The sequence below is a fragment of the Oncorhynchus gorbuscha genome, linkage group LG04 (assembly GCF_021184085.1).
Source record: "Oncorhynchus gorbuscha isolate QuinsamMale2020 ecotype Even-year linkage group LG04, OgorEven_v1.0, whole genome shotgun sequence".
Lineage (NCBI taxonomy): Eukaryota > Metazoa > Chordata > Actinopteri > Salmoniformes > Salmonidae > Oncorhynchus > Oncorhynchus gorbuscha.
In genome coordinates, this window is record NC_060176.1 from 62156306 (window position 1) to 62183876 (window position 27571).

Sequence of the window (27571 nt, forward strand, 5' to 3'; positions counted from 1 at the left end):
CATCTGAAGTTCAAAGGTAAGCAAATTAATTTGATTGCTTTTCTGATTTCCGTGACAAGGTTGCCTGCTGCTAGCAAGGCATAATGCTATGCTAGTCTATGATAAACTTACACAAATGCTTGTCTAGCTTTGGCTGTAAAGCATATTTTGAAAATCTGAGATGACAGGGTGATTAACATAAGGCTAAGCTGTGTTCCAATATATTTCACTTGTGATTTTCATGAATAGGAAGATTTTCTAGGAAGATTTATGTCCGTTGCGTTATGCTAATTAGTGTCAGGCGATGATTACACTCCCGGACCCGGGTTTGAGAGTCACAAGAAGTTTTAAGGCGGTGCAGCCTGCCCAAGGATGTCCTCCTGTGGTCTTTAGAAAAGCCTTGGATTTCTCAGCTGTTCCCACGGAGTACCAGGACCTCCTGGAGATTTTCAGCAGGGATTGCGCCACCTCGTCCCTACCACATCGTCCCTACGATTATGCTATTGACCTCCTTCCGGGCACCACACCGCCTCATGGGTAGCTATTTTCCCTGCCTGGCCCTGGGACCAAGGTCATGGAGGAGTACATTGAGGACTTTCTGGCTGCTGGGAGCATTCGCCCTTCTGCCTCCTCTGCCGGTGCAGGTTTCTTCTTTATGGAAAAGGACAAGACCCTGCATTGATGTATTGACTACCGGGGCCTCAATGACATTAGTGAAAAGAACCATTGACCCTCTACCACTCCCCTCTTCGGCTTTCAAGCCTCTCCAGATGGCAACTATCTTTTCTAAGTTGGACCTTCAGAACGCCTACCACCTAGTTTTGATATGGGTAGGAGATGGGTGGACATGGTTAATGGACACTACGAGTACCTAGTTATGCTGTTTGGACACAATATTCCAGGCCCTGGTCAACAATGGACTCCATGACATGTTGAATCGGTTTGTGTTTGTTTACCTCAACAACATCCTTATTTTCTCCCGTTCTGCTCAAGAGCATGTCCTACATGTCCAACAAGTCCTCCAGCGCCTCCTGGAGAATCAGTTGTTTGTGAAAACGGAGAAATGTGAATTCTATTGCTCCACTCTTTCTTCTGGAATACGTCATCGCTGCAGGGAACGTTCAGATGGATCCTGACATGGTGAGATGCCTCCTGAGTGTTCAACCTCGGGGCAGGGGTTTCCAGTACCTGGTTGACTGGGAGGGTTATGACCTGGAGGAGAGGTGCAGGGTCCTCGCTAAGCACATCCTGGACCCGGCCCTCATCGGTGACTTTCACTGTCGGCACCCCGGTCAGCCAGATATGCGCCCCTAGAGGGGGGGGGGGGCAGTCACACCCTGATCTGTTTCACCTGTCTTGTGCTTGTCTCCACCCCCCACCAGGTGTCTCCCATTTGTCCCCATTATCCCCGTAATGTAATGTAACCTACACTATCACGATCATTTATTTATTTATTTTAGGCAGGTCTAAAGAAACATGATACGAAGAAAATGTTGTCTATTTCAGAAGTACAGAATATAATTCTCTGAATTGTCATTATGTCCTTATGTTAGGCTGTGGGCTACACTAGTTTATTTAGCAGACAAAATTTCTTTAGAATTACGTGGCATTGTTTTTAAAATTATTTTATAGTATGAAGAATACAATTGAACATAGCTAAATAAAATAAAATATTTTCTCCAAACGATTTCCGAGGGAGTGGCTGGCACATGCGGCTATTCTGTGTTGAGTGGCTAACAAAGAAACAGATCCTCCTATATGTTTAATTTAGAGTTATTTATGCCACTTTTGTCATGTTTTGTCATTTATTATCTTGTCTTGTCCCTGTGCTTCCCATTCTATTCGTTTCCCTCTGCTGGTCTTATTAGGTTCTTTCCCTCTTTCTATCCTTCTCTCTCCCCCTCCCTCTCTCACTCTCTCGCTCTCTCTTCTCTCTATCGTTCCGTTCCTGCTCCCAGCTGTTCCTATTCCCCTAATCAATCATTTAGTCTTCCCACACCTGTTCCCGATCCTTTCCCCTGATTAGAGTCCCTATTTCTTCCTTTGTGTTCCGTTCCTGTCCTGTCGGTTCCTTGTCTAGAATTCACCGTGCTGTGTTTGTGTATCGCCCTGTCGTGTCGTGTTTTCCTCAGATGCTGCGTGGTGAGCAGGTGTCTGAGTCTGTCTGGTTCAAGTGCCTTCCCGAGGCAACCTGCTGTTCACCTGCTGTTCAAGATCGAGTCTCCAGTTTGTCCTCGTCATTTCGAGTGAAAGTTGTGTTTTTTGTTTGTATTTACTTTACTGGATTAAAGACTCTGTTTTCGCCAAGTCGCTTTTGGGTCCTCTTTCACCTGCATGACAGAAGGAACCGACCAAGGAATGGACCCAGCGACTTCAGACGCTCGTTACACTGCCGTCGAGATCCAAGGAGCCATGCTCGGCAGACACGAGCAGGAATTGTCTGCTGCTCGCCATGCCGTGGAGAACCTGGCCGCTCAGGTTTCCGACCTCTCTGGACAGTTCCAGAGTCTACGTCTCGTGCCATCTGTTACTTCCTGGCCTGCCGAGCCTCCAGAACCTAGGGTTAATAACCCACCTTGCTACTCCGGGCAGCCCACTGAGTGCCGCTCCTTTCTCACGCAGTGTGAGATTGTGTTCTCTCTCCAACCCAACACATACTCTAGAGAGAGAGCTCGGGTTGCTTACGTCATTTCACTCCTTACTGGCCGGGCTCGAGAATGGGGCACAGCTATCTGGGAGGCAAGGGCTGATTGCTCTAACAAGTTCCAGAACTTTAAAGAGGAGATGATTCGGGTTTTTGACCGTTCAGTTTTTGGTAGGGAGGCTTCTAGGGCCCTGGCTTCCTTATGCCAAGGTGAACGGTCCATAACGGATTATTCTATTGAGTTTCGCACTCTTGCTGCCTCTAGTGAGTGGAACGAGCCGGCGCTGCTCGCTCGTTTTCTGGAGGGACTCCACGCAGTGGTTAAGGATGAGATTCTCTCCCGGGAGGTTCCTTCAGATGTGGACTCTTTGATTGCTCTCGCCATCCGCATAGAACGACGGGTAGATCTTCGTCACCGGGCTCGTGGAAGAGAGCTCGCATCAACGGTGTTTCCCTGCTCCGCATCGCAACCATCTCCCTCCTCTGGCTCAGAGTCTGAGCCCATGCAGCTGGGAGGGATTCGCATCTCGACTAAGGAGAGGGAACGGAGGATCACCAACCGCCTGTGCCTCTATTGCGGAGTTGCTGGACATTTTGTTAATTCATGTCCAGTAAAAGCCAGAGCTCATCTGTAAGCGGAGGGCTACAGGTGAGCGCAACTACTCAAGTCTCTCCATCAAAATCCTGTACTACTTTGTCGGTCCATCTACGCTGGACCGGTTCGGGTGCTACATGTAGTGCCTTGATAGACTCTGGGGCTGAGGGTTGTTTCATGGACGAAGCATGGGTTCGAAACATGACATTCCTTTCAGAGAGTTAGAGAAGCCTACGCCCATGTTCGCCTTAGATGGTAGTCATCTTCCCAGTATCAGATTTGAGACACTACCTTTAACCCTCACAGTATCTGGTAACCACAGTGAGACTATTTCTTTTTTGATTTTTCGTTCACCGTTTACACCTGTTGTTTTGGGTCATCCCTGGCTAGTATGTCATAATCCTTCTATTAATTGGTCTAGTAATTCTATCCTATCCTGGAACGTTTCTTGTCATGTGAAGTGTTTAATGTCTGCCATCCCTCCCGTTTCTTCTGTCCCTACTTCTCAGGAGGAACCTGGCGATTTGACAGGAGTGCCGGAGGAATATCATGATCTGCGCACGGTCTTCAGTCGGTCCCGAGCCAACTCCCTTCCTCCTCACCGGTCGTATGATTGTAGTATTGATCTCCTTCCGGGGACCACTCCTCCTCGGGGTAGACTATACTCTCTGTCGGCTCCCGAACGTAAGGCTCTCGAGGATTATTTGTCTGTGTCTCTTGACGCCGGTACCATAGTGCCTTCTTCCTCTCCGGCCGGGGCGGGGTTCTTTTTTGTTAAGAAGAAGGACGGTACTCTGCGCCCCTGCGTGGATTATCGAGGGCTGAATGACATAACGGTTAAGAATCGTTATCCGCTTCCCCTTATGTCATCAGCCTTCGAGATTCTGCAGGGAGCCAGGTGCTTTACTAAGTTGGACCTTCGTAACGCTTACCATCTCGTGCGCATCAGAGAGGGGGACGAGTGGAAAACGGCGTTTAACACTCCGTTAGGGCATTTTGAGTACCGGGTTCTGCCGTTTGGTCTCGCCAATGCGCCAGCTGTTTTTCAGGCATTAGTTAATGATGTTCTGAGAGACATGCTGAACATCTTTGTTTTTGTCTATCTTGACGATATCCTGATTTTTTCTCCGTCACTCGAGATTCATGTTCAGCACGTTCGACGTGTTCTACAGCGCCTTTTAGAGAATTGTCTCTACGTAAAGTCTGAGAAGTGCTCTTTTCATGTCTCCTCCGTTACTTTTCTCGGTTCCGTTATTTCCGCTGAAGGCATTCAGATGGATTCCGCTAAGGTCCAAGCTGTCAGTGATTGGCCCGTTCCAAGGTCACGTGTCGAGTTGCAGCGCTTTTTAGGTTTCGCTAATTTCTATCGGCGTTTCATTCGTAATTTCGGTCAAGTTGCTGCCCCTCTCACAGCTCTTACTTCTGGTCCTCTGTAGCTCAGTTGGTAGAGCATGGCGCTTGTAACGCCAGGGTAGTGGGTTCAATCCCCGGGTCCACCCATACGTAGAATGTATGCACACATGACTGTAAGTCGCTTTGGATAAAAGCGTCTGCTAAATGGCATATATTATTATTATTATTATTATTAAGACGTGTTTTAAGTGGTCCGGTTCCGCCCAGGGAGCTTTTGATCTTCTAAAAGAACGTTTTACGTCCGCTCCTATCCTCGTTACTCCTGACGTCACTAGACAATTCATTGTCGAGGTTGACGCTTCAGAGGTAGGCGTGGGAGCCATTCTATCCCAGCGCTTCCAGTCTGACGATAAGGTTCATCCTTGCGCTTATTTTTCTCATCGCCTGTCGCCATCTGAGCGCAACTATGATGTGGGTAACCGTGAACTGCTCGCCATCCGCTTAGCCCTAGGCGAATGGCGACAGTGGTTGGAGGGGGCGACCGTTCCTTTTGTCGTTTGGACAGACCATAAGAACCTTGAGTACATCCGTTCTGCCAAACGACTTAATGCCCGTCAAGCTCGTTGGGCGTTGTTTTTCGCTCGTTTCGAGTTTGTGATTTCTTACCGTCCGGGTAGCAAGAACACCAAGCCTGATGCCTTATCCCGTCTGTTTAGTTCTTCTGTGGCTTCTACTGATCCCGAGGGATTCTTCCTTATGGGCGTGTTGTCGGGTTAACAGTCTGGGGAATTGAAAGACAGGTTAAGCAAGCACTCACGCACACTGCGTCGCCGCGCGCTTGTCCTAGTAACCTCCTTTTCGTTCCTGTTTCCACTCGTCTGGCTGTTCTTCAGTGGGCTCACTCTGCCAAGTTAGCTGGTCATCCCGGTGTTCGAGGCACTCTTGCGTCTATTCGCCAGCGCTTTTGGTGGCCGACTCAGGAGCGTGACACGCGCCGTTTCGTGGCTGCTTGTTCGGACTGCGCGCAGACTAAGTCGGGTAACTCTCCTCCTGCCGGTCGTCTCAGACCGCTCCCCATTCCTTCTCGACCATGGTCTCACATCGCCCTAGACTTCATTACCGGTCTGCCTTTGTCTGCGGGGAAGACTGTGATTCTTACGGTTGTCGATAGGTTCTCTAAGGCGGCACATTTCATTCCCCTCGCTAAACTTCCTTCCGCTAAGGAGACGGCACAAATCATTATCGAGAATGTATTCAGAATTCATGGCCTCCCGTTAGACGCCGTTTCAGACAGAGGCCCGCAATTCACGTCACAGTTTTGGAGGGAGTTCTGTCGTTTGATTGGTGCGTCCGTCAGTCTCTCTTCCGGGTTTCATCCCCAGTCTAACGGTCAAGCAGAGAGGGCCAATCAGACGATTGGTCGCATACTACGCAGCCTTTCTTTCAGAAACCCTGCGTCTTGGGCAGAACAGCTCCCCTGGGCAGAATACGCTCACAATTCGCTTCCTTCGTCTGCTACCGGGTTATCTCCGTTTCAGAGTAGTCTGGGTTACCAGCCTCCTCTGTTCTCATCCCAGCTTGCCGAGTCCAGCGTTCCCTCCGCTCAAGCGTTTGTCCAATGTTGTGAGCGCACCTGGAGGAGGGTGAGGTCTGCACTTTGCCGTTACAGGGCACAGACTGTGAGAGCCGCCAATAAACGCAGGATTAAGAGTCCAAGGTATTGTTGCGGCCAGAGAGTGTGGCTTTCCACTCGCAACCTTCCTCTTACGACAGCTTCTCGTAAGTTGACTCCGCGGTTCATTGGTCCGTTCCGTGTCTCCCAGGTCGTCAATCCTGTCGCTGTGCGACTGCTTCTTCCGCGACATCTTCGTCGCGTCCATCCTGTCTTCCATGTCTCCTGTGTTAAGCCCTTTCTTCGCACCCCGTTCGTCTTCCCTCCCCCCTCCCGTCCTTGTCGAGAGCGCACCTATTTACAAGGTACATAAGATCATGGACATGCGTTCTCGGGGACGGGGTCACCAATACTTAGTGGATTGGGAGGGTTACGGTCCTGAGGAGAGGAGTTGGGTTCCGTCTCGGGACGTGCTGGACCGTTCACTCATTGATGATTTCCTCCGTTGCCGCCAGGATTCCTCCTCGAGTGCGCCAGGAGGCGCTCGGTGAGTGGGGGGTACTGTCATGTTTTGTCATTTATTATCTTGTCTTGTCCCTGTGCTTCCCATTCTATTCGTTTCCCTCTGCTGGTCTTATTAGGTTCTTTCCCTCTTTCTATCCTTCTCTCTCCCCCTCCCTCTCTCACTCTCTCGCTCTCTCTTCTCTCTATCGTTCCGTTCCTGCTCCCAGCTGTTCCTATTCCCCTAATCAATCATTTAGTCTTCCCACACCTGTTCCCGATCCTTTCCCCTGATTAGAGTCCCTATTTCTTCCTTTGTGTTCCGTTCCTGTCCTGTCGGTTCCTTGTCTAGAATTCACCGTGCTGTGTTTGTGTATCGCCCTGTCGTGTCGTGTTTTCCTCAGATGCTGCGTGGTGAGCAGGTGTCTGAGTCTGTCTGGTTCAAGTGCCTTCCCGAGGCAACCTGCTGTTCACCTGCTGTTCAAGATCGAGTCTCCAGTTTGTCCTCGTCATTTCGAGTGAAAGTTGTGTTTTTTGTTTGTATTTACTTTACTGGATTAAAGACTCTGTTTTCGCCAAGTCGCTTTTGGGTCCTCTTTCACCTGCATGACAACTTTAGTTGTGATACAAACATTGGGCTGTATGTTTCGATTTTTTATAGATTCTAGGGCTGCATGATGCGACTCCAATAAGTTGCTTCAAAGGCATGAGCTCTGCTTTGTTTCTTATGCAAGCTGCGCACACTTCATCAGTCTCTCATTCACAATTTGACAAGCACTTGATAATATTCTCATCAGGTTTAGAATTTCCTGGCGGTATCCCCCTTGTGTGGCCGTAATGACCCCTAAAAAATCCATGCCTTTTGTCGCAAAAGTGGCTGTTGCGACCTTGGCCTGAATATAATAATTATAATTCTCTTCTCCCGGCCCGAAGCACCTCTCACTCACACGGCACTCTCAGATATCTAAATTCTTATTAGCCAATTTCCGTCACATGTTTGGACCCTTCTCACAGACATCACAGCTCCGATGTAGGCTACAAGTGAAGACAGACATATCGGGGACGCGACTGCGCGTGTCCCTCTTATCGAATTTCAAGGTGCATATTGAAGATGTTAGAAGAACTGTCCACATTTACTTTTCGTCAGCCAACAAGATGAGTAGGCCTAACAAACAGCAAAAGCATTAGCCTATGTCAGTCTACTATCCCCCACAGTACAAAAGCGGACCTATTCTATTGGTTAACTTGTCCTTCTGTGCGAAAAATAAATATTCCAAACATATTCTGGGACAGTTGTGGAATGCTATAGATCCCAAATGAATAGAACCACATGCATCAAAAAACTTTTGCTGTCATGCCTTGATCTGTTTCACCTGTCCTTGTGCTTGTCTCCACCCCCCTAGCCTTTTAAAATTGTAAACTTGGATTAGCTAACACAACGTGTCATTGGAACACAGGAGTGATGGTTGCTGATAATGGACCTCTGTACGCCTATGTAGATATTCCATTAAACATCTGCCATTTTCAGTGCTAGCTGTGCCACCAGAGATTCTGGGTTCGAGCCCAGTCTCTGTCGCAGCTGACTGGGAGGCCCATGGGGCGGCGCACAATTGGCCCAGTGTTTCCTCCGACACAGTGGTGTGGCTGGCTTCTGGGTTGGATGTGCATTGTGTTAAGATGCAGTGTGGCTTGGTTGGGTTGTGTTTCGGAGGTAGCATGGCTCTCGACCTTCGCCTCTCCGGTGTCCTTACGAGAGTTGCAGCGATTAGACATGACTATAACTACTACAAATTGGATACCACGAAATTGGGTAAAAAAATGTATAAAATAATAATAAATTTAAAAAGAAATTGTAATTTACAACAACAATGTCTACAATGTATCTCTGATCAATTTGGTGTTATTTTACTGGACAAAAACGTGCTTTTCTTTCAAAAACAAGGACATTTTTAAGTGACCCCAAACTTTTGAACGGTAGTGTACATGTCAGTACATACACACAACAAGTAGGCACATGGGGGAGAGGAGCTGTGTCGAGAGGTGTTGACATCAGAATGGGATGAGATATTCTGGCTGGGTTTGCTTTATGTGGTTGAGCTAAGTCTTCCATAGTGCAAATTCAGAGGCCCAAGAAAGGGAAGTGAACCCAACAAATGAAATACGCATTCCCTTCACTGTTAGTTCAGTAAGTTCAATAGTTAGATGGTTGGTCATTGTGTAAAGTCTTTGTTTGTTCACAGGGTTATTGAACTGTATTGTGTTTCAGAGATCCTCCCCTCATGCAGCCTGTGAATTATTGAGCTGGTTTGGGAAAGCCAGGTGGCTCAACATGAGGAGTATATTTTTAGCCTGTAGTCTCTTAATGGAGGTCTGAGAATGAGGTCTTTCAGGGGGACACTCCCAGTTCTCTCCATTCTCTCTTCCATACTCACCCCCACTCTCTTCTTTTCATTCAATCCCTCCCATTCTCTTCCTATCCCCTACAGAAAAAAAGGTGCTATCTAGAACCTAAAATCGTTCTTCAGCTGTCCCCATAGGAGAACCCTTTGAATAACCCTTTTGGTTGCAGGTAGAACCGTTTTGGGTTCCACAGAGGGTTCTACCTGGAACCAAAAAGGGTTCTACCTGGAACCAAAAAGGGTTCTCCTATGGGGACAGCCGAAGAACCCTTTTGGAACCCTTTTTTCTAAGAGTGCACTCCCATCTCTGCCATTCTTTCTCCCGCTCCTCTTCTCTTTTCACACATTTTCGAACTATTATTTGTTTCAAATGAGAGGGTATAATGGAAGAATGGAAGAAGTAGTGTTCTGATATCAGAATATATGCATCTTGTATGGAATGATTATAGTTCTTCTGTAATACTCCGGGTGTCGTGGGTGTGGAGTCAAATGCAGGAGACAGAGTTCAATGCTGTGCGTCTTTTACTAGCACCAACGCACCACAGGGTGCTCACAAAAGTAATGTTCCCAAACACAGGGGAAAAAGTACAATGGAAAAAATCACGACTAGGCACTAAGCACGTACCTCTACAACAGAGCCGAAGGTTTACAATGAAATAATCCCGCACAACAACCAGGCGGGCCGGCTGTCTAATAAAGACAAACTAATTAAACATGAACAGGTGCTACCACTAAACATACAAGGAGGGGGAGGAAAAACAATCAGTGGCAGCTAATAGGCCGGTGATGACGACCGCCGAGCGCCACCCGCCCGGGAAGGGGAAACACCCTCGGTCGGACTCGTGACATCTTCAAGGTATAAAAAAATGAAATATTTAAAATCTGAAAACCTTGAGTCATAAGGTGTTCCTCTATATTCCTCTATACTTGGGGTGGCAGGTAGCCTAGTGGTTAGAGTGTTGGGCCAGTAACTGAAAGTTGCTAGATTGAATCTCTGAGCTGACAAGGTAAAAATCTGTCTTTCTTCCCCTGAACAAGGTAGTTAACCCACTGTTCCTAGGCTGTCATTGTAAATAAGAATTTGTTCGTAACTGACTTGCCTTGTTAAAAAAAAAAAACTAATTGACACAGAATGTTAGCATTATGGGAGTCTGCTTATTCTGCCTGTGCCTCTTTGTATGGAAGAGGAGCTGCTAAACTTGCAGTGGAAATGCCCACAAGAGGCCCTTGGAATAATTCAGCAATGTTTTGATAAGGGATAATGGAAGTGGTTAGGTACAATTTTTATGCGAAAGTAGTACTTCATGCCCATATTTTTCTCTCTCTCTCTCTCTCTCTCTCTCTCTCTCTCTCTCTCTCTCTCTCTCTCTCTCTCTCTCTCTCTCTCTCTCTCTCTCTCTCTCTCTCTCTCTCTCTCTCTCTCTCTCTCTCTCTCTCTCTCTCTCTCTCTCTCTCTCTCTCTCTCTCTCTCTCTCTCTCTCTCTCTCTCTCTCTCTCTCTCTCTCTCTCTCTCTCTCTCGGCTGACCAGTGCCCATTCATAATTCAGCTCCTTCCATAATGTATCCTTTTCACTCAATACTCAAATTAAATTGTATTTGTCACATGCCCCAAATACAACAGGTGTAGATTTGAACGTGAAACGCTTACTCACGAGCCCCTTTCCAACAATACAGAGTTAAAAAGTACAATACTTGCGTACTATTGTTTGTACAGATGAACGTGGACTTGTGTCATGCACAAAGTAGATGTCCTAACCGACTTGCCAAAACTATAGTTTGTTAACAAGAAATTTGTGGAGTGGTTGAAAGACGAGTTTTAATGACTCCAACCTAAGTGTATGGAAACTTCGGACAGCAACTGTACCACCAAGGTACCACGTGCACCTATACAAACAATATTACGCAAGTATAAACGCCATGGGACCACGCAGCCATCATACCACTCAGGAAGGAGACGTGTTCTGTCTCCTAGAGATGAACGTACTTTGGTTCAAAAAGTGCAAATCAATCACAGAACAACAGCAAAGGACCTTGTGAAGATGCTGGAGGAAACAGGTACGAAAGTATCTATATCCACAGTAAAAACGAGTCCTATATCGACCTAACCTGAATGGCCGCTCAGCAAGGAAGAAGCCACTGCTCCAAAACCACCATAAAAAGGTCAGACTACGGTTTACAACTGCACATGGCTACAAAGATCGTACTTTTTTGAGAAATGTCCTCTGGTCTGATGACACAAAAATAGATATGTTTGGCCATAATGACTCTCATTATATTTGGAGGAAAAAGGGGGAGGCTTGCAAGCTGAGGAACACCATCTCAACCGTGAAGCACAGGAGTGGCAGCATCATGTTGTGGGGGTGTTTTGCTGCATGAGGGACTGGTGCACTTCACAAAATAGATGGCATCATGAGAGAGGAAAATTCTGTGGATATATTGAAGCAACATCTCAAGACATCAGTTAATGCTTGGTTGCAAATGGGTCTTCCAAATGGACAATGACCCCAAGCATACTTCCATAGTTGAGGCAAAATGGCTTAAGGACAATAAAGTCAAGGTATTGGAGTGGCCATCACAAAGTCCTGACCTCAATCCTATACAAATGTTGTGGGCAGAACTGTAGGAAGCTTGTGGAAGGCTACCTGAAATGTTTGACCGAAGTTAAACAATTTAAAGGCAATGCTACAAAATACTAATTGAGTGTATATACATTTCTGAAGACGGGGAATGTTTACTAGGATTAAATGTCAGGAATTGTGAAAAACTGAGTTTAAATGTATTTGGCTAAGTTTGAATGTAAACTTCCGACTTCAACTGTAGTTAGGGGTAAAAGTGACTAGGCAATCAGGATTGTTGATTAACAGAGTAGCAGCAGCATATGTGAAAGAGTGTGAAAGAGTGTCTCTCCATGTGTGAGCCAGTGAGTGTGCATAGAGCCAGTTAGTGTGCATAGAGCCAGTGAGTGTGCATAGAGCCAGTTAGTGTGAATAGAGCCATTTAGTGTGCATAGAGCCAGTGAGTGTGCATAGAGCCAGTTAGTGTGCATAGAGCCAGTTAGTTTGCATAGAGCCAGTGAGTGTGCATATTGTCAGGACCCGGTTATGAACCCGGGTCTCCGGAGTGAGAAACAGTCACTTAACCAACTGAGCCACGAATAGTCGGCAGAACCCAGAAGATGAGGCAGACACAGCAGTACTTGAGTGAAGTTCTTCAGGAAAACATGTAACTCCACAACCTCAAAAGGAATCCTACAAGAACAAAGGTATTCCTCCAAGACAAAAAAGGTAAATCCACAAGGTGGAAGGTGGAAGGTAAAGCACAAAAGCCTCAAAAGATACTCAAAAAACAAACAAACAAGAACAAAAAACAGAATTCCACAAGAGAGTCCACCGGGATCAACAAGAGTTCTCAGAGTACTAGGGCTGGGTGCTAACATACAAACACAGAGCAAAGAACAGAGGAAAACAAAGGGTTTAAATACAATCAGGGGAAACGAGGCACAGGTGCAAATAATAATGGGGATCAAGGGGAAACTAAAGGTCAAAAGGCACAATGGGGGCATCTAGTGACCAAAAACCGGAACAACCCTGGCCAAATCCTGACACATATAGCCAGTGAGTGTGCATAGAGCCAGTTAGTGTGCATAGAGCCAGTGAGTGTGCATATAGCCAGTGAGTGTGCATAGAGCCAGTGAGTGTGCATATAGCCAGTGAGTGTGCATAGAGCCAGTGAGTGTGCATAGAGCCAGTTAGTGTGCATATAGCCAGTGAGTGTGCATAGAGCCAGTGCAGGAGAATCAGTGCAAAAAAGGGGGTCATTGTAAATAGTCTGGGTAGCCATTTGATTAACTGTTCAGCAGTATTATGGCTTGCAGGTAGATGCTGTTCAGGAGCCTTTTGGCCCCAGACTTGGTGCTCCGGTACCGCTTGCCCTGTGGTAGCAGAGAGAAAAGTTTAAGACGGGTGGCTAGAATCTTTGACAATTTTTATGGTCTTCCTCTGACACCGTCTGGTATAGAGGTTCTGGATGACAGGGAGCTTGGCCCCAGTGATGTACTGGGCTGTACGCACTTCCCTCTGTAGTGCCTTACTGTCGGATGCCAAGCTGTTGTCGTACCAAGAGGTGATGCAGCCAGTCAAGATGCTCTCAATGGTGCAGCTGTAGAAATACTTCCATAATCCCTTATTTTTCACGCAAATTAGCAAAAATTCTTTGTCCCTCTGACAAAAACAGAACAAACCAAACAAGCATAAAGAAGAGGAGGGTCAGTGCAGTCCGATGGAGATCAGTCAGCGCTCATTTCCATAGGCCTCTCTGTCTGATTTGATGCTCTGTGACATATTGAGTCTAATTTGTAGCCTAAAGAACTAAACAGCTGTGGCCTATTTTATTGTGCTGTGTTCCGGTGGGTGATGTCACCATTTTTGCCTTGTAAGACTGACCTGTCTTCAGTGGTCAATGTGAAGATGTCAGTAGAATTTCTCTGGACTGCTGATGGAGGAGGAAGGGCAGAGGACAGCAGGCCTGTGTAAAGGGCTCTCCACAGTGATTTCACAGTCTACGCCAACGGAGCTACGGAGCTCTGTTTGCGTCGCGTTCCAAAACTCCAGCCGCACAAAAGTACGTACAACTACCTCCGTCGTATCCGTTGCGTGGTATGTGGAGAGCCTAGGTTTTGTCGTAAAGTATAAAGAGTGAGAACACGTAGTACTCATTTGTGCTTTCGATTCCTGACTGCTCCAGGACATAGCATACCTATGTGTTGTGAATGCGTGCATACAGGCCCCAGCCTGTCTGGCCAAGAGGGTGTACAGCACACCATATGTGACAGCTAGACACAACATGGCCAATCAGCTGGGACTGGGGGGGTCAGGAGATGCAGAGTTTGACTGAATATGAATGAAAATGTATGTGGGTCTTGGTAAGAAAGACTATTGATTTTAATGAAACTATGAAATAGGCTTAGTGATCCTTTAAATTGGTACTAGTTACTGTATATTAATATGTCGTGTTTATCTGTCTGTTTTACAGATGACATGAATGGCAGTAATCTTGGTAAGTACCACAAACACTTTTTAATTGAATCTATTTGCACTTGATGTTTGAACAATCAATCATCCTGAACCTCCATTCTAACCATGTTCAGTCACTGAACACACTTGAAGTATATGAGAATGATAATACCATGTTAGAAACTGCCAGGATTCATCATCGGCACCTCATCACATAAAGCTCCCATCTGGTAAAGTAAACCCCAGCACAGTTTGTCTCAGTGATTCAGAGCAAACAACAGGTAAGCTCAGCCCAGTCCAGATGTTGTTATCTCTCGGGTCATTGTGTAACAGTCAGTTCACTTCAACAGGTAGGTAGGTATGTGATTGTAAAGATGTGGCTGTGTGATTATCACAGTGATACAGACTCTTGGATAGCCTACCACCAACCAGGCATGGAGGCTTTTTACATTCCTCCCTTCCAGGTGCTGAACACAGCAATGTGACTGGGACATCATCCACGTCAGCCACTTAGCGTCCGCCTCCAGGCCCAGTCAGGGATGCACTATCGGGTGTTCCACCACCGAGGAGAGGGGTTTGGAGGGACTGAAACCAGTCAGACCAGCCTGGCTTGAATGAATCCTGAATCCCTGCCCACCTGATTAGAGGTCTCACCCAGCCAGCCAGGATATAATGACAGAATTATGTTCTTGCCACTTCCCGTCTGCCCCGGCTGGGCTTATAGTCACGCTAGCCTGGCACAGTATGTCATTAGCTCCCCAACTGTAGCCCAACGAGAGGCAGCAGCTCTGTCATTTTACATCTAAATCACAGGGCTCTCTGGAGATCACAGCAATGCTAAATCGCTCATGTAACCGCCTACCCCTCGCTCACTTAGTATGCAGAGCTTATATATACTGTATTAACACTGCAGAATTACTGTGACATTGATGGAACAGAGGCGAAGAGATGTCAACTAGGCAAAACTGTTATTCTGGATGATATTGACCTACTGTGATCATTCCATCTAACTGTGATTGTAAAAATATATTGCTAATAATATTAGAATGAGTTTTAGATGATTTATGGTTAACATCACAGGGATGATTAACAAGCCAGCTCAGCATCCATCAGAGCTCCAACTAATCTGCTGTGATTAGTCTAAGCCCTCTACGCCAGGTTTGGGAAGGAAGGACTGAGTGATGATCACTCTGAGTGATTCTCCACTCAGAGTTTTGCTTATTTGTTTGGAATTGCTTGTCAAATGTGTAATTACACTGCCATTGGTTTGGATCCTCCCTATGGTACAAAACTGTCGTCACACGAGTCGCAGACATGCAGGATTCCTTCAATAATGTACATAGGCTCTCATGCAGCTTTTTTTACGAGTCCTCACCTCCTGAGGCCGAGTCAAGACCGAGTACAAATGCATATGACACCGAGACAAGACTGAGACACTCAATATGTTGTCGGAGACCGTGACAGGTCTCGAGTACTACAACACCGACTGCAACATAATCAGAATCCTGCTATACAGATGTAGGAACTTAATTTGAGCCAGTTTGCTACAGCAGGAAAATAATCCTACACCAACAGGACATTTTTATTATTATAATAATTAACTGGTATTGTGTAGGGGTTTGATACATGTTTAAGGGTAAATCAAGTCTAAAATATCAATTCATTTAAGCATCAGCTGTCAGAGCAGCTTACCGATCATTGCACCTGTACATAGCCCATCAGTAAATAGCCCACCCAACTACCTCATTCCCAGATTGTTATTTATTTCTTTGCTCCTTTGCACCTCAGTATCTCTACTTGCACATTCACATTCACTTGCCTTCGGAAAGTATGCAGACTCTGAGTTTTTCCACACTTTGTTAGGTCACAGCCTTATTCTAAACTTGATTCAATAGTTTTTTTCCTCATCGATCCACATTCAATACCCCGTAATGACAGCAAAAAAAAACAAAAAAAAACGGAAATATTACATTTACGTAAGTGTTCAGACCCTTTACTCTATACTTTGTTGAAGCACCTTTGGCAGCGATAACAGCCTTGAGTCTTCTTGGGTATGACGCTACAAGCTTGGCACATCTGTTTTTGGGGAGTATCTCCCATTCTTCTCTGCAGATCCTCTCAAGATCTGTCATGTTGGATTGGGAGCTTTGCTGCAAAGCTAATTTCAGGTCTCTTCAGAAATGTAAGATCAGGTTCATGTCCAGGCTATGGTTGGGCCACTCATGGACATTCAGAGAGTTGTCCCGAAGCCACTCCTTCGCTGTCTTGACGGTGTGCTAAGGGCCATTGTCCTGTTGGAAGATGGAGGTCCTGAGCGCTCTGGAGCAGGTTTTCACCAAGGATCTTTTTGAACTTTGCTCTGTTCATCTTTGCCTCGATCCTGACTAGTACCCCAATCCCTGCCACTGAAAAACATCCCAACAGCATGATGCTGCCACCACCATGCTTTACCGTAGGGATGGTGCCAGGTTTCCTCCAGATGTGACGCTTGGCATTCAGGCCAAAGAGTTCAATCCTGGTTTCATCTGACCAGAGAATCTTGTTTCTCATGGTTTGAGAGTCTTTAGGTGCCTTTTGGCAAACTCCAAGAGGGCTGTCATGTGCCTTTTACTGAGGAGTGGCTTCCATCTGGCCACTCTACCATAAAGGCCTGATTGGTGGAGTACGGCAGAGAGGGTTCTCCTTCTAGAAGATTCTCCCATCCCCACAGAGGGACTCTGGAACTCGTTCAGAGTGACCATCAGGTTCTTGGTCACCTCTCTGACCAAGGCCCTTCTCCCCCGATTGCTCTGTTTGGCCGGGCGGCCAGTTCTAGGAAGAGGCTTGGTGGTTCCAAACTTCTTCCATTTAACAATGATGGAGGCCACTCTGTTCTTGGAGGCCTTCAATGTATTTTTTTTAAATGGACCTTTATTTAACCATGTAGGCAAGTTGAGAACAAGTTCTCATTTACAACTGCAACCTGGCAAAAAATAAAAATAAAGCAAAGCAGTGCAACAGTTGTGTGTGCTATTTACAGATTGGCTGTGTACAGGTACAGTGATCGGTAAGCTGCTCTGACAGCTGATGCTTAAAGTTAGAGAGGGAGATTTTTGCAATTCGTTGCAGTCATTGGCAGCAGAGAACTGGAAGTAAAGGCGGCCAAATGAAGTGTTGCCTTTGGGGATGACCAGTGCAATATACCTGCTAGAGCGCGTGCTATGGGTGCCTGTTGCTATGGTAACCAGTGAGCTGAGATATGGCGGGGCTTTACCTAGCAAAGACTTATGGTGGGTTTGGCGACGAATATGAAGCGAGGGCTAGCCAACGAGAGCATACAGGTCGCAGTGGTGGGCAGTATATGGGGCTTTGGTGACAAAACTAATGGCACTGTGATAGACTACATCCAGTTTGCTGAGTAGAGTGTAGGAGGCAGGATAGTCAGTTTTACGAGGGTATGTTTGGCAGCATGAGTGAAGGAGGCATTGTTGCGACATAGGAAGCCGATTCTAGATTTAATTTTGGATTGGAAATGCTTAATGTGAGTCTGGAAGGAGAGTTTACAGTCTAACCAGACACCTAGGTATTTGTAGTTGTCCACATATTCTAGGTCAGAACCATCCAGAGTAGTGATGCTAGTCGGGTGGGAGGGTGCGGGCAACAATCGGTTAAAGAGCATGCACTTAAAAAGAGCATGCATTTAAAAGCAGTTGGAGGCCACGGAAGGAGTGTTGTATGGCGTTGAAGCTCGTTTGGAGGTTTGTTAGCACAGTGTCCAAAGAAGGGCCAGATGTATACAGAATGGTGTCGTCTGCATAGAGGTGGATCAGAGAATCATCAGCAGCAAGAGGGACATCATTGATATATACAGAGAAAAGCGGCGGCCCGGTAATTGAACCCTGTGGCACCCCCATAGAGACTGCCAGAGGTCCGGACAACAGGCCCTCCGATTTAACACACTGAACTCTGTCTTAGAAGTAGTTGGTGAACCAACCGATGAAGATACGTAGTTGCACAATATTGTCTTTTATCAATGGCGGTTATGATATTGTTTAGGACCTTGAGCGTGGCTGAGGTGCACCCATGACCAGCTTGGAAACCAGATTGCATAGTGGAGAAGGTACGGTGGGATTCTAAATGGTTGGTGATCTGTTTATTAACTTGGCTTTCGAAAGATTTTTGAAAGGCAGGGCTCTGACATGCTCTGACATGCACTGTCAACTGTTGGACATTATATACAGTGCCTTGTGAAAGTATTCGGCCCCCTTGAACTTTGCGACCTTTTGCTACATTTCAGGCTTCAAACATAAAGATATAAAACTGTATTTTTTTGTGAAGAATCAACAACAAGTGGGACACAATCATGAAGTGGACCGACATTTATTGGATATTTCAAACTTTTTTAACAATTCAAAAACTGAAAAATTGGGCGTGCAAAATTATTCAGCCCCCTTAAGTTAATACTTTGTAGCGCCACCTTTTGCTGCGATTACAGCTGTAAGTCACTTGGGATATGTCTCTATCAGTTTTGCACATCGAGAGACTGACATTTTTTCCCATTCCTCCTTGCAAAACAGCTCGAGCTCAGTGAGGTTGGATGGAGAGCATTTGTGAACAGCAGTTTTCAGTTCTTTTCACAGATTCTCGATTGGATTCAGGTCTGGACTTTGACTTGGCCATTCTAACACCTGGATATGTTTATTTTTGAATTCCATTGTAGATTTTGCTTTATGTTTTGGATCATTGTCTTGTTGGAAGACAAATCTCCGTCCCAGTCTCAGGTCTTTTGCAGACTCCATCAGGTTTTCTTCCAGAATGGTCCTGTATTTGGCTCCATCCATCTTCCCATCAATTTTAACCATCTTCCCTGTCCCTGCTGAAGAAAAGCAGGCCCACACCCAAACCATGTTTGACAGTGGGGATGGTGTGTTCAGGGTGATGAGCTGTGTTGCTTTTACGCCAAACATAACGTTTTGCATTGTTGCCAAAAAGTTCAATTTTGGTTTCATCTGACCAGAGCACCTTCTTCCACATGTTTGGTGTGTCTCCCAGGTGGCTTGTGGCAAACTTTAAACGACACTTTTTATGAATATCTTTAAGAAATGGCTTTCTTCTTGCCACTCTTCCATAAAGGCCAGATTTGTGCAATATACGACTGATTGTTGTCCTATGGACAGAGTCTCCCACCTCAGCTGTAGATCTCTGCAGTTCATCCAGAGTGATCATGGGCCTCTTGGCTGCATCTCTGATCAGTCTTCTCCTTGTATGAGCTGAAAGTTTAGAGGGACGGCCAGGTCTTGGTAGATTTGCAGTGGTCTGATAGTCCTTCCATTTCAATATTATCGCTTGCACAGTGCTCCTTGGGATGTTTAAAGCTTGGGAAATATTTTTGTATCCAAATCCGGCTTTAAACTTCTTCACAACAGTATCTCGGACCTGCCTGGTGTGTTCCTTGTTCTTCATGATGCTCTCTGCGCTTTTAATGGACCTCTGAGACTATCACAGTGCAGGTGCATTTATACGGAGACGTGATTACACACAGGTGGATTGTATTTATCATCATTAGTCATTTAGGTCAACATTGGATCATTCAGAGATCCTCACTGAACTTCTGGAGAGAGTTTGCTGCACTGAAAGTAAAGGGGCTGAATAATTTTGCACACACAATTTTTCAGCTTTTGATTTGTTAAAAAAGTTTGAAATATCCAATAAATGTCTTTCCACTTCATGATTGTGTCCCACTTGTTGTTGATTCTTCACAAATAAATACAGTTTTATATCATTATGTTTGAAGCCTGAAATGTGGCAAAAGGTCGCAAAGTTCAAGGGGGCCAAATACTTTCGCAAGGCACTGTACTGTAGACAGGTGAATGTCTTTCCAAATCATGTCCAATCAATTGAATTTACCACAGGTATACTCCAATCAAGTTGTAGAAATATATCAAGGATGATCAATGGAAACAGGCTGCACCTGAGCTCAATTTTGATTCTCATAACAAATGGTCTGAATACTTATTTAAATAAGGTATTTCTGTTTTTTATATGTAATACATTTGGAATAATTTCTAATAACCTGTTTTTGCTTCGTCATTATGGGCTTTTGTGTGTAGATTGCTGAGTTTTTTTGCATTTAAAAAAATCAATTTTCGAACAAGGCTGTAACGTAAAATGATTGGGAAAAGGTCAAGGTGTCTGAATACTTTCCGAATGCACTGTATAGCGTATCTTTTATAGCCTTTGATTATGTTCACTCTGTTGGCTTCATATGACGAACATACATACAATACTATGCTTGGAGCTTTCAAGAGCTACTTCAACATTTTGCTTCATATCTCTGTCATAATAGTAAATATACAGGTATATGTTGTTAATTTGATCACTGTTGTCGCTGAGAATTTTCCTGCGCTGCAGGAAATTTGACTGAACCTCCAGATTTGGTCTCCACTATGACGTAGAAATACATCTTAACTATAGACTACTGTAGCCTATCAAAATGTATTTATTGTTAGAAAGTATGAACTATTAAAAAAATATATATATATTTATCTAATCTTCCTGCTGCAGAATTGTTTTACAAAACAACTGTCAAATTAAGATTTTACATCTGTATGGCTCCTTTTTTCTTACATTATTTGCTTTACTTTAGTTGAAGGTCCATGCTACAGTTGGTGACATAAGCTAATAATGAAGGTGCAGGGCCTGATTATACAATATACATTTATTTCATTTTTTTAACATCAAGAACATGATCTCTTCCACTAAGATTCGTGTCAGCTTAACTTTGCCCTTTAGTGAGACATGTTGTGTAAGTAAAGGCCACAACATGAATAATGTTGGTGTTTGCGAGGCAGGCAGGCTGGTCTGAGTGTAAAGCTAACTGGAGCAGGAGAATGGCGCTGTTCGGCGAGGTTCACGGCTGTTATTCTTACAGGCGATGAGCGTGAAAGGAATTAATGCCATCTGACAGTTCTGGAGCAAGAAGAGGAGGGCTGGACGGAAAAGGAGGAGAGCGAGAGAGAGGAGAGGGGGTGTGAGAAGAAAGAGAGGAGGTATGGATGGATGGAGAAGAGTAAGGGAGGAAAGTACATTGGGGAAGTGTTGGATGAGGGAGACAAGGAAAGAGGGAATGAGCTAGATATGGAGAAAGCAAGGATGAGCAAGATGGGGGAAGAGAGAGCATAAGCTAGAGGGGGGGGGGAGCAGGAATGAACGAGATACTGTAGGAACCACCACTGTTCACCACCACAAAGAATGTCATATGGGCTCTATAGATGTTATCATGAAGACATGAAAAGTAGACTGGAATGTAACTCCAATGCATGCTGTCTTAACAGGCACGTTTGAAATGCTCTGAGACACTTAAACTCTGACATTTTATCACAGTCAAGAAAATCCAGTGTGGCTAGTATGTGTGATTTAGCTGAGGCCAAATTGAAAATTAGTAGCCAGTCATTCTGGAATTGAGCCTCTAAGAGGATTCTTATGATAAGTCCCCAGGTGGGTTCAGTCTAGGAGATTTCTAACTGAGGTGAACATGGTCATTCATAGAATGCTGGGAATACACGTAGGGCTGAACACTGAAGATGGAGAAACAGTTTAAAGAACTATGGGTGAGGGATAGGCAGACTGAGAATAGCGGGGCAAAACAGCTTACTAATGCTAATGAGGATTATAGAGACAGAGAAAATAGACATGGCACATGAGGGAGAGACCGAGTGAGAGAAAAGAAACATGATGGAAGGTGAGTGAAGGATTGACAGAGAGAGAAGAGGGACAGGAAAGCGAGGGAGGATCACACTGTAATTTGGCAGGCTCCAGGACCACAGTCCACAGCAGACTCCTTTTGTAGGAGGAGTAGCAGACAGAGATCTGCACCCTTCTGTCTGTGAAACCTGTCATTATCATGTTGGCTGAGAGAAGAAAACAACGTCTTGATGTCTCATCCTTAAAAACACACAAACCCCTCTGCTCATGAACTCCAGATATCCCAAATGCTTGATGTCGAGACTATCTCTGTTTTTTAGTGGTTTGAGTGAGGGGCCTTGCTTTATTTATAGAACACAGTGTTGTAGGCCTAACCCTACTGAATGTGGTGTAGGTAAGGATCAAGACTAGTCCAGCCTGGTTTAACATATAGAAATTGAACCATCAGAAAATGGTTTATCACATCATGGGGAAGACAATAGCTTTCCATGTATTTTTACCAATCATAAACTTCCAAAGCCACACATTTAGTGAGGTGATATTATTTTATACTAGTGATACTATTCCCTATAATAGAGACCGCAATGCTCCTCTCTGAAATAAGCAGTGTGTGTTGTTTGATCCAAGGCTTATGGTAAAAGCCAGACTAAAACCCTCAAACACTGTGTCTGTGAGCTGGGCTCATTCCCTGTCATCATCTGTCTCTCTAGCACGGTATACCTGTCTGCTGTAGGTTATCATAGGTTCTGTCTCTAGCACGGTATACCTGTCTGCTGTAGGTTATCATAGGTTCTGTCTCTAGCAAGGTATACCTGTCTGCTGTAGGTTATCATAGGTTCTGTCTCTAGCATGGTATACCTGTCTGCTGTAGGTTATCATAGGTTCTGTCTCTAGCAAGGTATACCTGTCTGCTGTAGGTTATCATAGGTTCTGTCTCTAGCAAGGTATACCTGTCTGCTGTAGGTTATCATAGGTTCTGTCTCTAGCACGGTATACCTGTCTGCTGTAGGTTATCATAGATTCTGTCTCTAGCAGGGTATACCTGTCTGCTGTAGGTTATCATAGGTTCTGTCTCTAGCATGATATACCTTTCTGATGTAGGTTATCATAGGTTCTGTCTCTAGCACGGTATACCTGTCTGCTGTAGGTTATCATAGGTTCTGTCTCTAGCAAGGTATACCTGTCTGCTGTAGGGGATCATAGGTGGAAGAGATTGTATAATGGTGGTGCCTATTCATGTCTTTGTTTGTATAAGAGCGAGTTGGTTCACGTTGGAGTTATCTGTCTCTTGGTCCACTGAGTGAGTGAGTGAGTGGACCTGAGATGGCTCACTAGTTTTTGTTGTCTCCCTCTGCTGGTGAATCCTCTGAAGTCTGGTCATGTTGAGGCTGTAAAGACCAACCCCCGTGTTGGTTTCCCCGCAGTGCTAAAGGGCCCTAACCTCTCTTCCCCTGCTCACGTAATATGACATCATGTGTTGGGTTCCCTGAAGCGCTAAATGGCCCTTCCCTCTTCTCCTCTGCTTACGCAATATAACATCATGTGTTGGGTTCCCTGAAGCGCTAAATGGCCCTTCCCTCTTCTCCTCTGCTTACGTAATATAACATCATGTGTTGGGTTCCCTGAAGCGCTAAATGGCCCTTCCCTTTTCTCCTCTGCTTACGTAATATAACATCATGTGTTGGGTTCCCTGAAGCGCTAAATGGCCCTTCCCTCTTCTCCTCTGCTTACGTAATATAACATAATGTGTTGGGTTCCCTGAAGCGCTAAATGGCCCTTCCTTCTTCTCATCTGCTTACGTAATATAGCATCATGTTGTTGTTGTTTTTACTGTGTTTAGGGTTGCCACCCGAAAACGGATTTTGTTTCCCAGGTTATTTAATAGGCACTCGCACTAACCATTTATGTTTTTACAGAACTATCTCCATAGTTCTGTAACAGGATATGAATGTCTATCACTCAATACTGTTTAGTATTGCAGTGTTCCTAAAGCCAGTGTGTTATCACTTAACTTGCGTTAGCTGGAATTACACTGATAAATAATTTGTGCGTTTCACCACCCCTGAATTACTGCCAGCTGGACACTGTGGAATGTGTGTGTGTGTGTGTGTGTGTGTGTGTGTGTGTGTGTGTGTGTGTGTGTGTGTGTGTGTGTGTGTGTGTGTGTGTGTGTGTGTGTGTGTGTGTGTGTGTGTGTGTGTGTGTGTGTGTGTGTGTGTGTGTGTGTGTGTGTGTGTGTGTGTGTGTGTGTGTGTGTGTGTGTGTGTGTGTGCATGCGTGGGTGCGTGTGTGTGTGCGTGTGTGTGTGATAAGCCTTCTTCGACTGTATGTTCTGTAAGGGCACAACTGGCTAGGAAGTTAGGGGTAGTGTATCTTCATCCATTACTTGTATGACACAAAATGGTTGTCTATGACTTTACTGGTCGAAACAGAGAGTTTTGTTGGCAGTAGTTTTTAAATTCACAAAGTTCTGTTCTGTAAAAGGTAATGTGTTCTATGATTGATTTGATATTTTGCTTGGGATGAAACAGAATATATTGAAGATATTTGTGTAAGTCTTGTTAAATGGATGATGAATGGATTCTAAAGATGCTCTGTTTTAGGTATCAGTGTTTTTAATGTTTATTAGTATTGACACTGACCAGTTCAGTTCAGTTTGAAATACCCTCAGGAAGTGCAGGGCAAAATCAGGCTCATTGATCTATGTCATCAGTGCCCTCAAAGCTCATTATGAAGCTGAGGACACTGGGACTTAACACTTCCCTCTGCAACTGGATCATGAACTTCCTGATGGGCCGCCCCAAGGTGGTAAGGGTAGGTAAACAACACATCCGCCACGCTGATCCTCAACATGGGGGCCCCTCAGGGGTGCGTGCTCATTCCCCTCATGTATTCCCTGTTCACTCATGACTGCATGGCCAGGCACGACTAACACCATCATCAAGTTTGTTGATGACACAACAGTGGTAGGTCTGATCACCGACAACCATGAGACAGCCTATAGGGAGGAGGTCAGAGACCTGACCATGTGGTGCAAGGACAACAACCTCTCCCTCAACGTGATCAAGACAAAGGAGATGATCGTGAATTACAGGAATAGGAAGACCGAGCACGCCCCCGTCAATGTAGTGGAGCAGATTGAGAGCTTCAAGTTCCTTGGCGTCCACATCACCAACAAACTAACATGGTCCAAGCACACCAAAACAGTCGTGAAGAGGGCACGACAAAACCTATTCCCCCTCAGGAGACCGAAAAGTTTTGGCATGGGTCCTTGGATCCTCAAAAGATTTTACAGCTGCACCATCGAGAGCATCCTGACAGGTTGCATCACTGCCTGGTATGGCAACTGCTCGGCCTCCGACCGCAAGGCACCACAGAGGGTAGTGTGTACGGACCAGTACATCACCGGGGCCAAGCTTCCTGCCATCAGGACCTCTATATCTGGCGGTGTCAGAGGAAGGCCCTAAAAATGGTCAAAGACTCCAACCACCCTAGTCATAGACTGTTCTCTCTGCTACGGCACAGCAAGCAGTACCAGAGCACCAAGTCTAGGTCCAAGAGGTTTCTAAAACAGTTTCTACCCCCAAGCCATAAGACTCCTGAACAGCGAATCAAATGGAAACCCGGACTATTTGGATTGCCCCAACCCCCCACCTTCTTCTATGCTGCTGCTACTCTCTATTATTATATGTGCTGTTAGAGCCGATTTGGACATATTTGTATAAAAGACTGAACATACCGAGCTCCATGTACATTTGTGTAAATATATTAAATATGAATGTATATAGGTATTATTATATTAATATTAGGTACGTACCTTTATGATTTATATGATTTATATTTACCTGATTGAGATATATTTATTTGTTGTTAGTGTAACTGTAAGTGTGTTAGGATAAAGGCAGGAAGTTGGAAACCTTGAGTGTGGACTGTATACGTATGAAACAACCCTGCTTTAGGCTTGGGCAGTGGCTATGGTAAAGAGGAAAGGAAGCATATGCATAGTCACGTTACATATTACCTCGAAACCTCGACAATACTGTAATCTGGGAGACGGCGAGACTTATCTCTGGCTACTACAATACTAGAGCAGGTCTGTTGATGGATCATCAATCTGCTATTTTACTACTACTATTACTGATACTAGTACTACTACTACTGTGAACAATGGTCTCTATCCACCCCACCTAAACATGCTCAAATTTGAATGTCTCTGTCCTTGTATTCTGCCTCTCTCTCTATCAGTCTCTCCCTATCCTCTATTGCATTTGAATGTGTTAAGCCTCTTATATGTGACTTACTGTGGTAGTTCATTAGCATCGACATTGGGGGTGGGCTGTGGGTCGTGAGCCTGTGGGGCTGTGGGAGAGTGAACAAGTGGCTGCGGTATTAGCAGGGTGGAGCTCAGGACGGTGGGCTGAGACCTGACTGGACAGGACATGGGTGACCGGTAGTGTGAGGTCCCCAGGAGAGGAGGGTACAGGGTAGAGAATCATTAGGGTAACAGGGTAACAGTAGAGTACGTGGTCCACTGGTTCAGAACCGGACACTTCATAACATGGCTTCCTGGAGAGGACACTGGAGGGATGAAGGAGTAAAATCCATTGGATGATAAAGCAAAAAAAACAAAGACAAAGACAAAAGAATTCACTTAGAACTAGTTATGGCAGTACACTATACCACGCAATTCATTGGTGAACTGTTTGATTGGCTGTATGTTGTAATGTTGCTTTGTGGGTTCATTTTGTGACAATAAATGGTGGATCATTATTGTGATCACCTGCAGGAACACATAATTATCATTAATATCTTACACTTGTTAAGCATTATCTAGTGGCTCTGTTTTTTTCCAGTGCACTGTTCCTGGTTTGCAACCTAGAACTGACACCTTGGTTAACTCTACTTGGCTTCTTTTGACGAAATGACTCGATTAGTTAATGTCAGTGTGTGTTGTCAGCTTGAACCTGTCTGTGTTTATGCTTGGACGTGCACGTTGGTCCTCTGTGGAAAGTGCCAGAGGCAGAGGGAGGGGAGGCTAATTTGGCCACGGGGAGCATTGTTCAACAGCAGAGAAAATAGGACCATCAGTTCCACTCAGATAACCCCTAACCATCATTGGACCTCAAGCCAAGCCGTGACCCCAGGGCTTGAACTCTGTGGTCATGTGACCAGGCAGTAAAGTGACCAGTGGTGTTGGCTTAGGAGTCTATGCTCAGAGAGAGGACAGTCTGTAGACGGAAGAGGTTGTCTGTCAGAGAGAGAGAGAGACAGAGACAGAGAGAGAGAAGGACAAGAGTCATGAGGCTCCCATGCCCTGTGGCCTTTCTTTAGCGGAATCTGTGCATGAATGGCGTCCCGGCAAACTGGGAGAAGCATGAAATGGATACATGGGAAGGTAAGAGAGGATGGGAGAATGAAAGGGGTTGGGTCTATAGCCTTTATGGCCCATACTTTAAGCAACCTTACATCAGCATTTGTAAATGAGAGAACAGACTAGCATTTAGTTGAAGGGCTAATCCATGGTTTTGTCAAATCATTTTCTTAGTTTCGTATTTTCTTCTTCGGAAACCCATTATGTAATGATATTGTGACCAGTTTGTCACTTTTGTTGCTGCTGTACTTTCCAAGATATACATATATGTAATACAATAAATGACTTGATAGTTGTGCGCTTTTATCTGTTATTCCAAATATGTTTGTGTATTTTGTTGAATAATCAATAAATTTTCATGAATTTGTGAATACATATTTGAGGATTTTGCCATATTTCAATGTGTGTTAATTTGAACGTAG

At 45.1% G+C, this 27571-nt stretch overlaps 1 protein-coding gene across 1 annotated transcript in view; it reads left to right on the forward strand.

Moving 5' to 3' along the window:
- The first annotated feature begins 283 nt into the window (after positions 1 to 283).
- Positions 284 to 27571, forward strand: part of LOC124033027 (nuclear receptor subfamily 6 group A member 1-A-like) — a 59863-nt gene continuing 32575 nt past the window's right edge. Inside the window, exons 1-2 of the mRNA XM_046344952.1 lie at positions 284 to 516; positions 1155 to 1270. Of these exons, the coding sequence (XP_046200908.1) occupies positions 284 to 516; positions 1155 to 1270 (349 nt within the window). The remainder of the gene's footprint in view (positions 517 to 1154; positions 1271 to 27571) is intronic.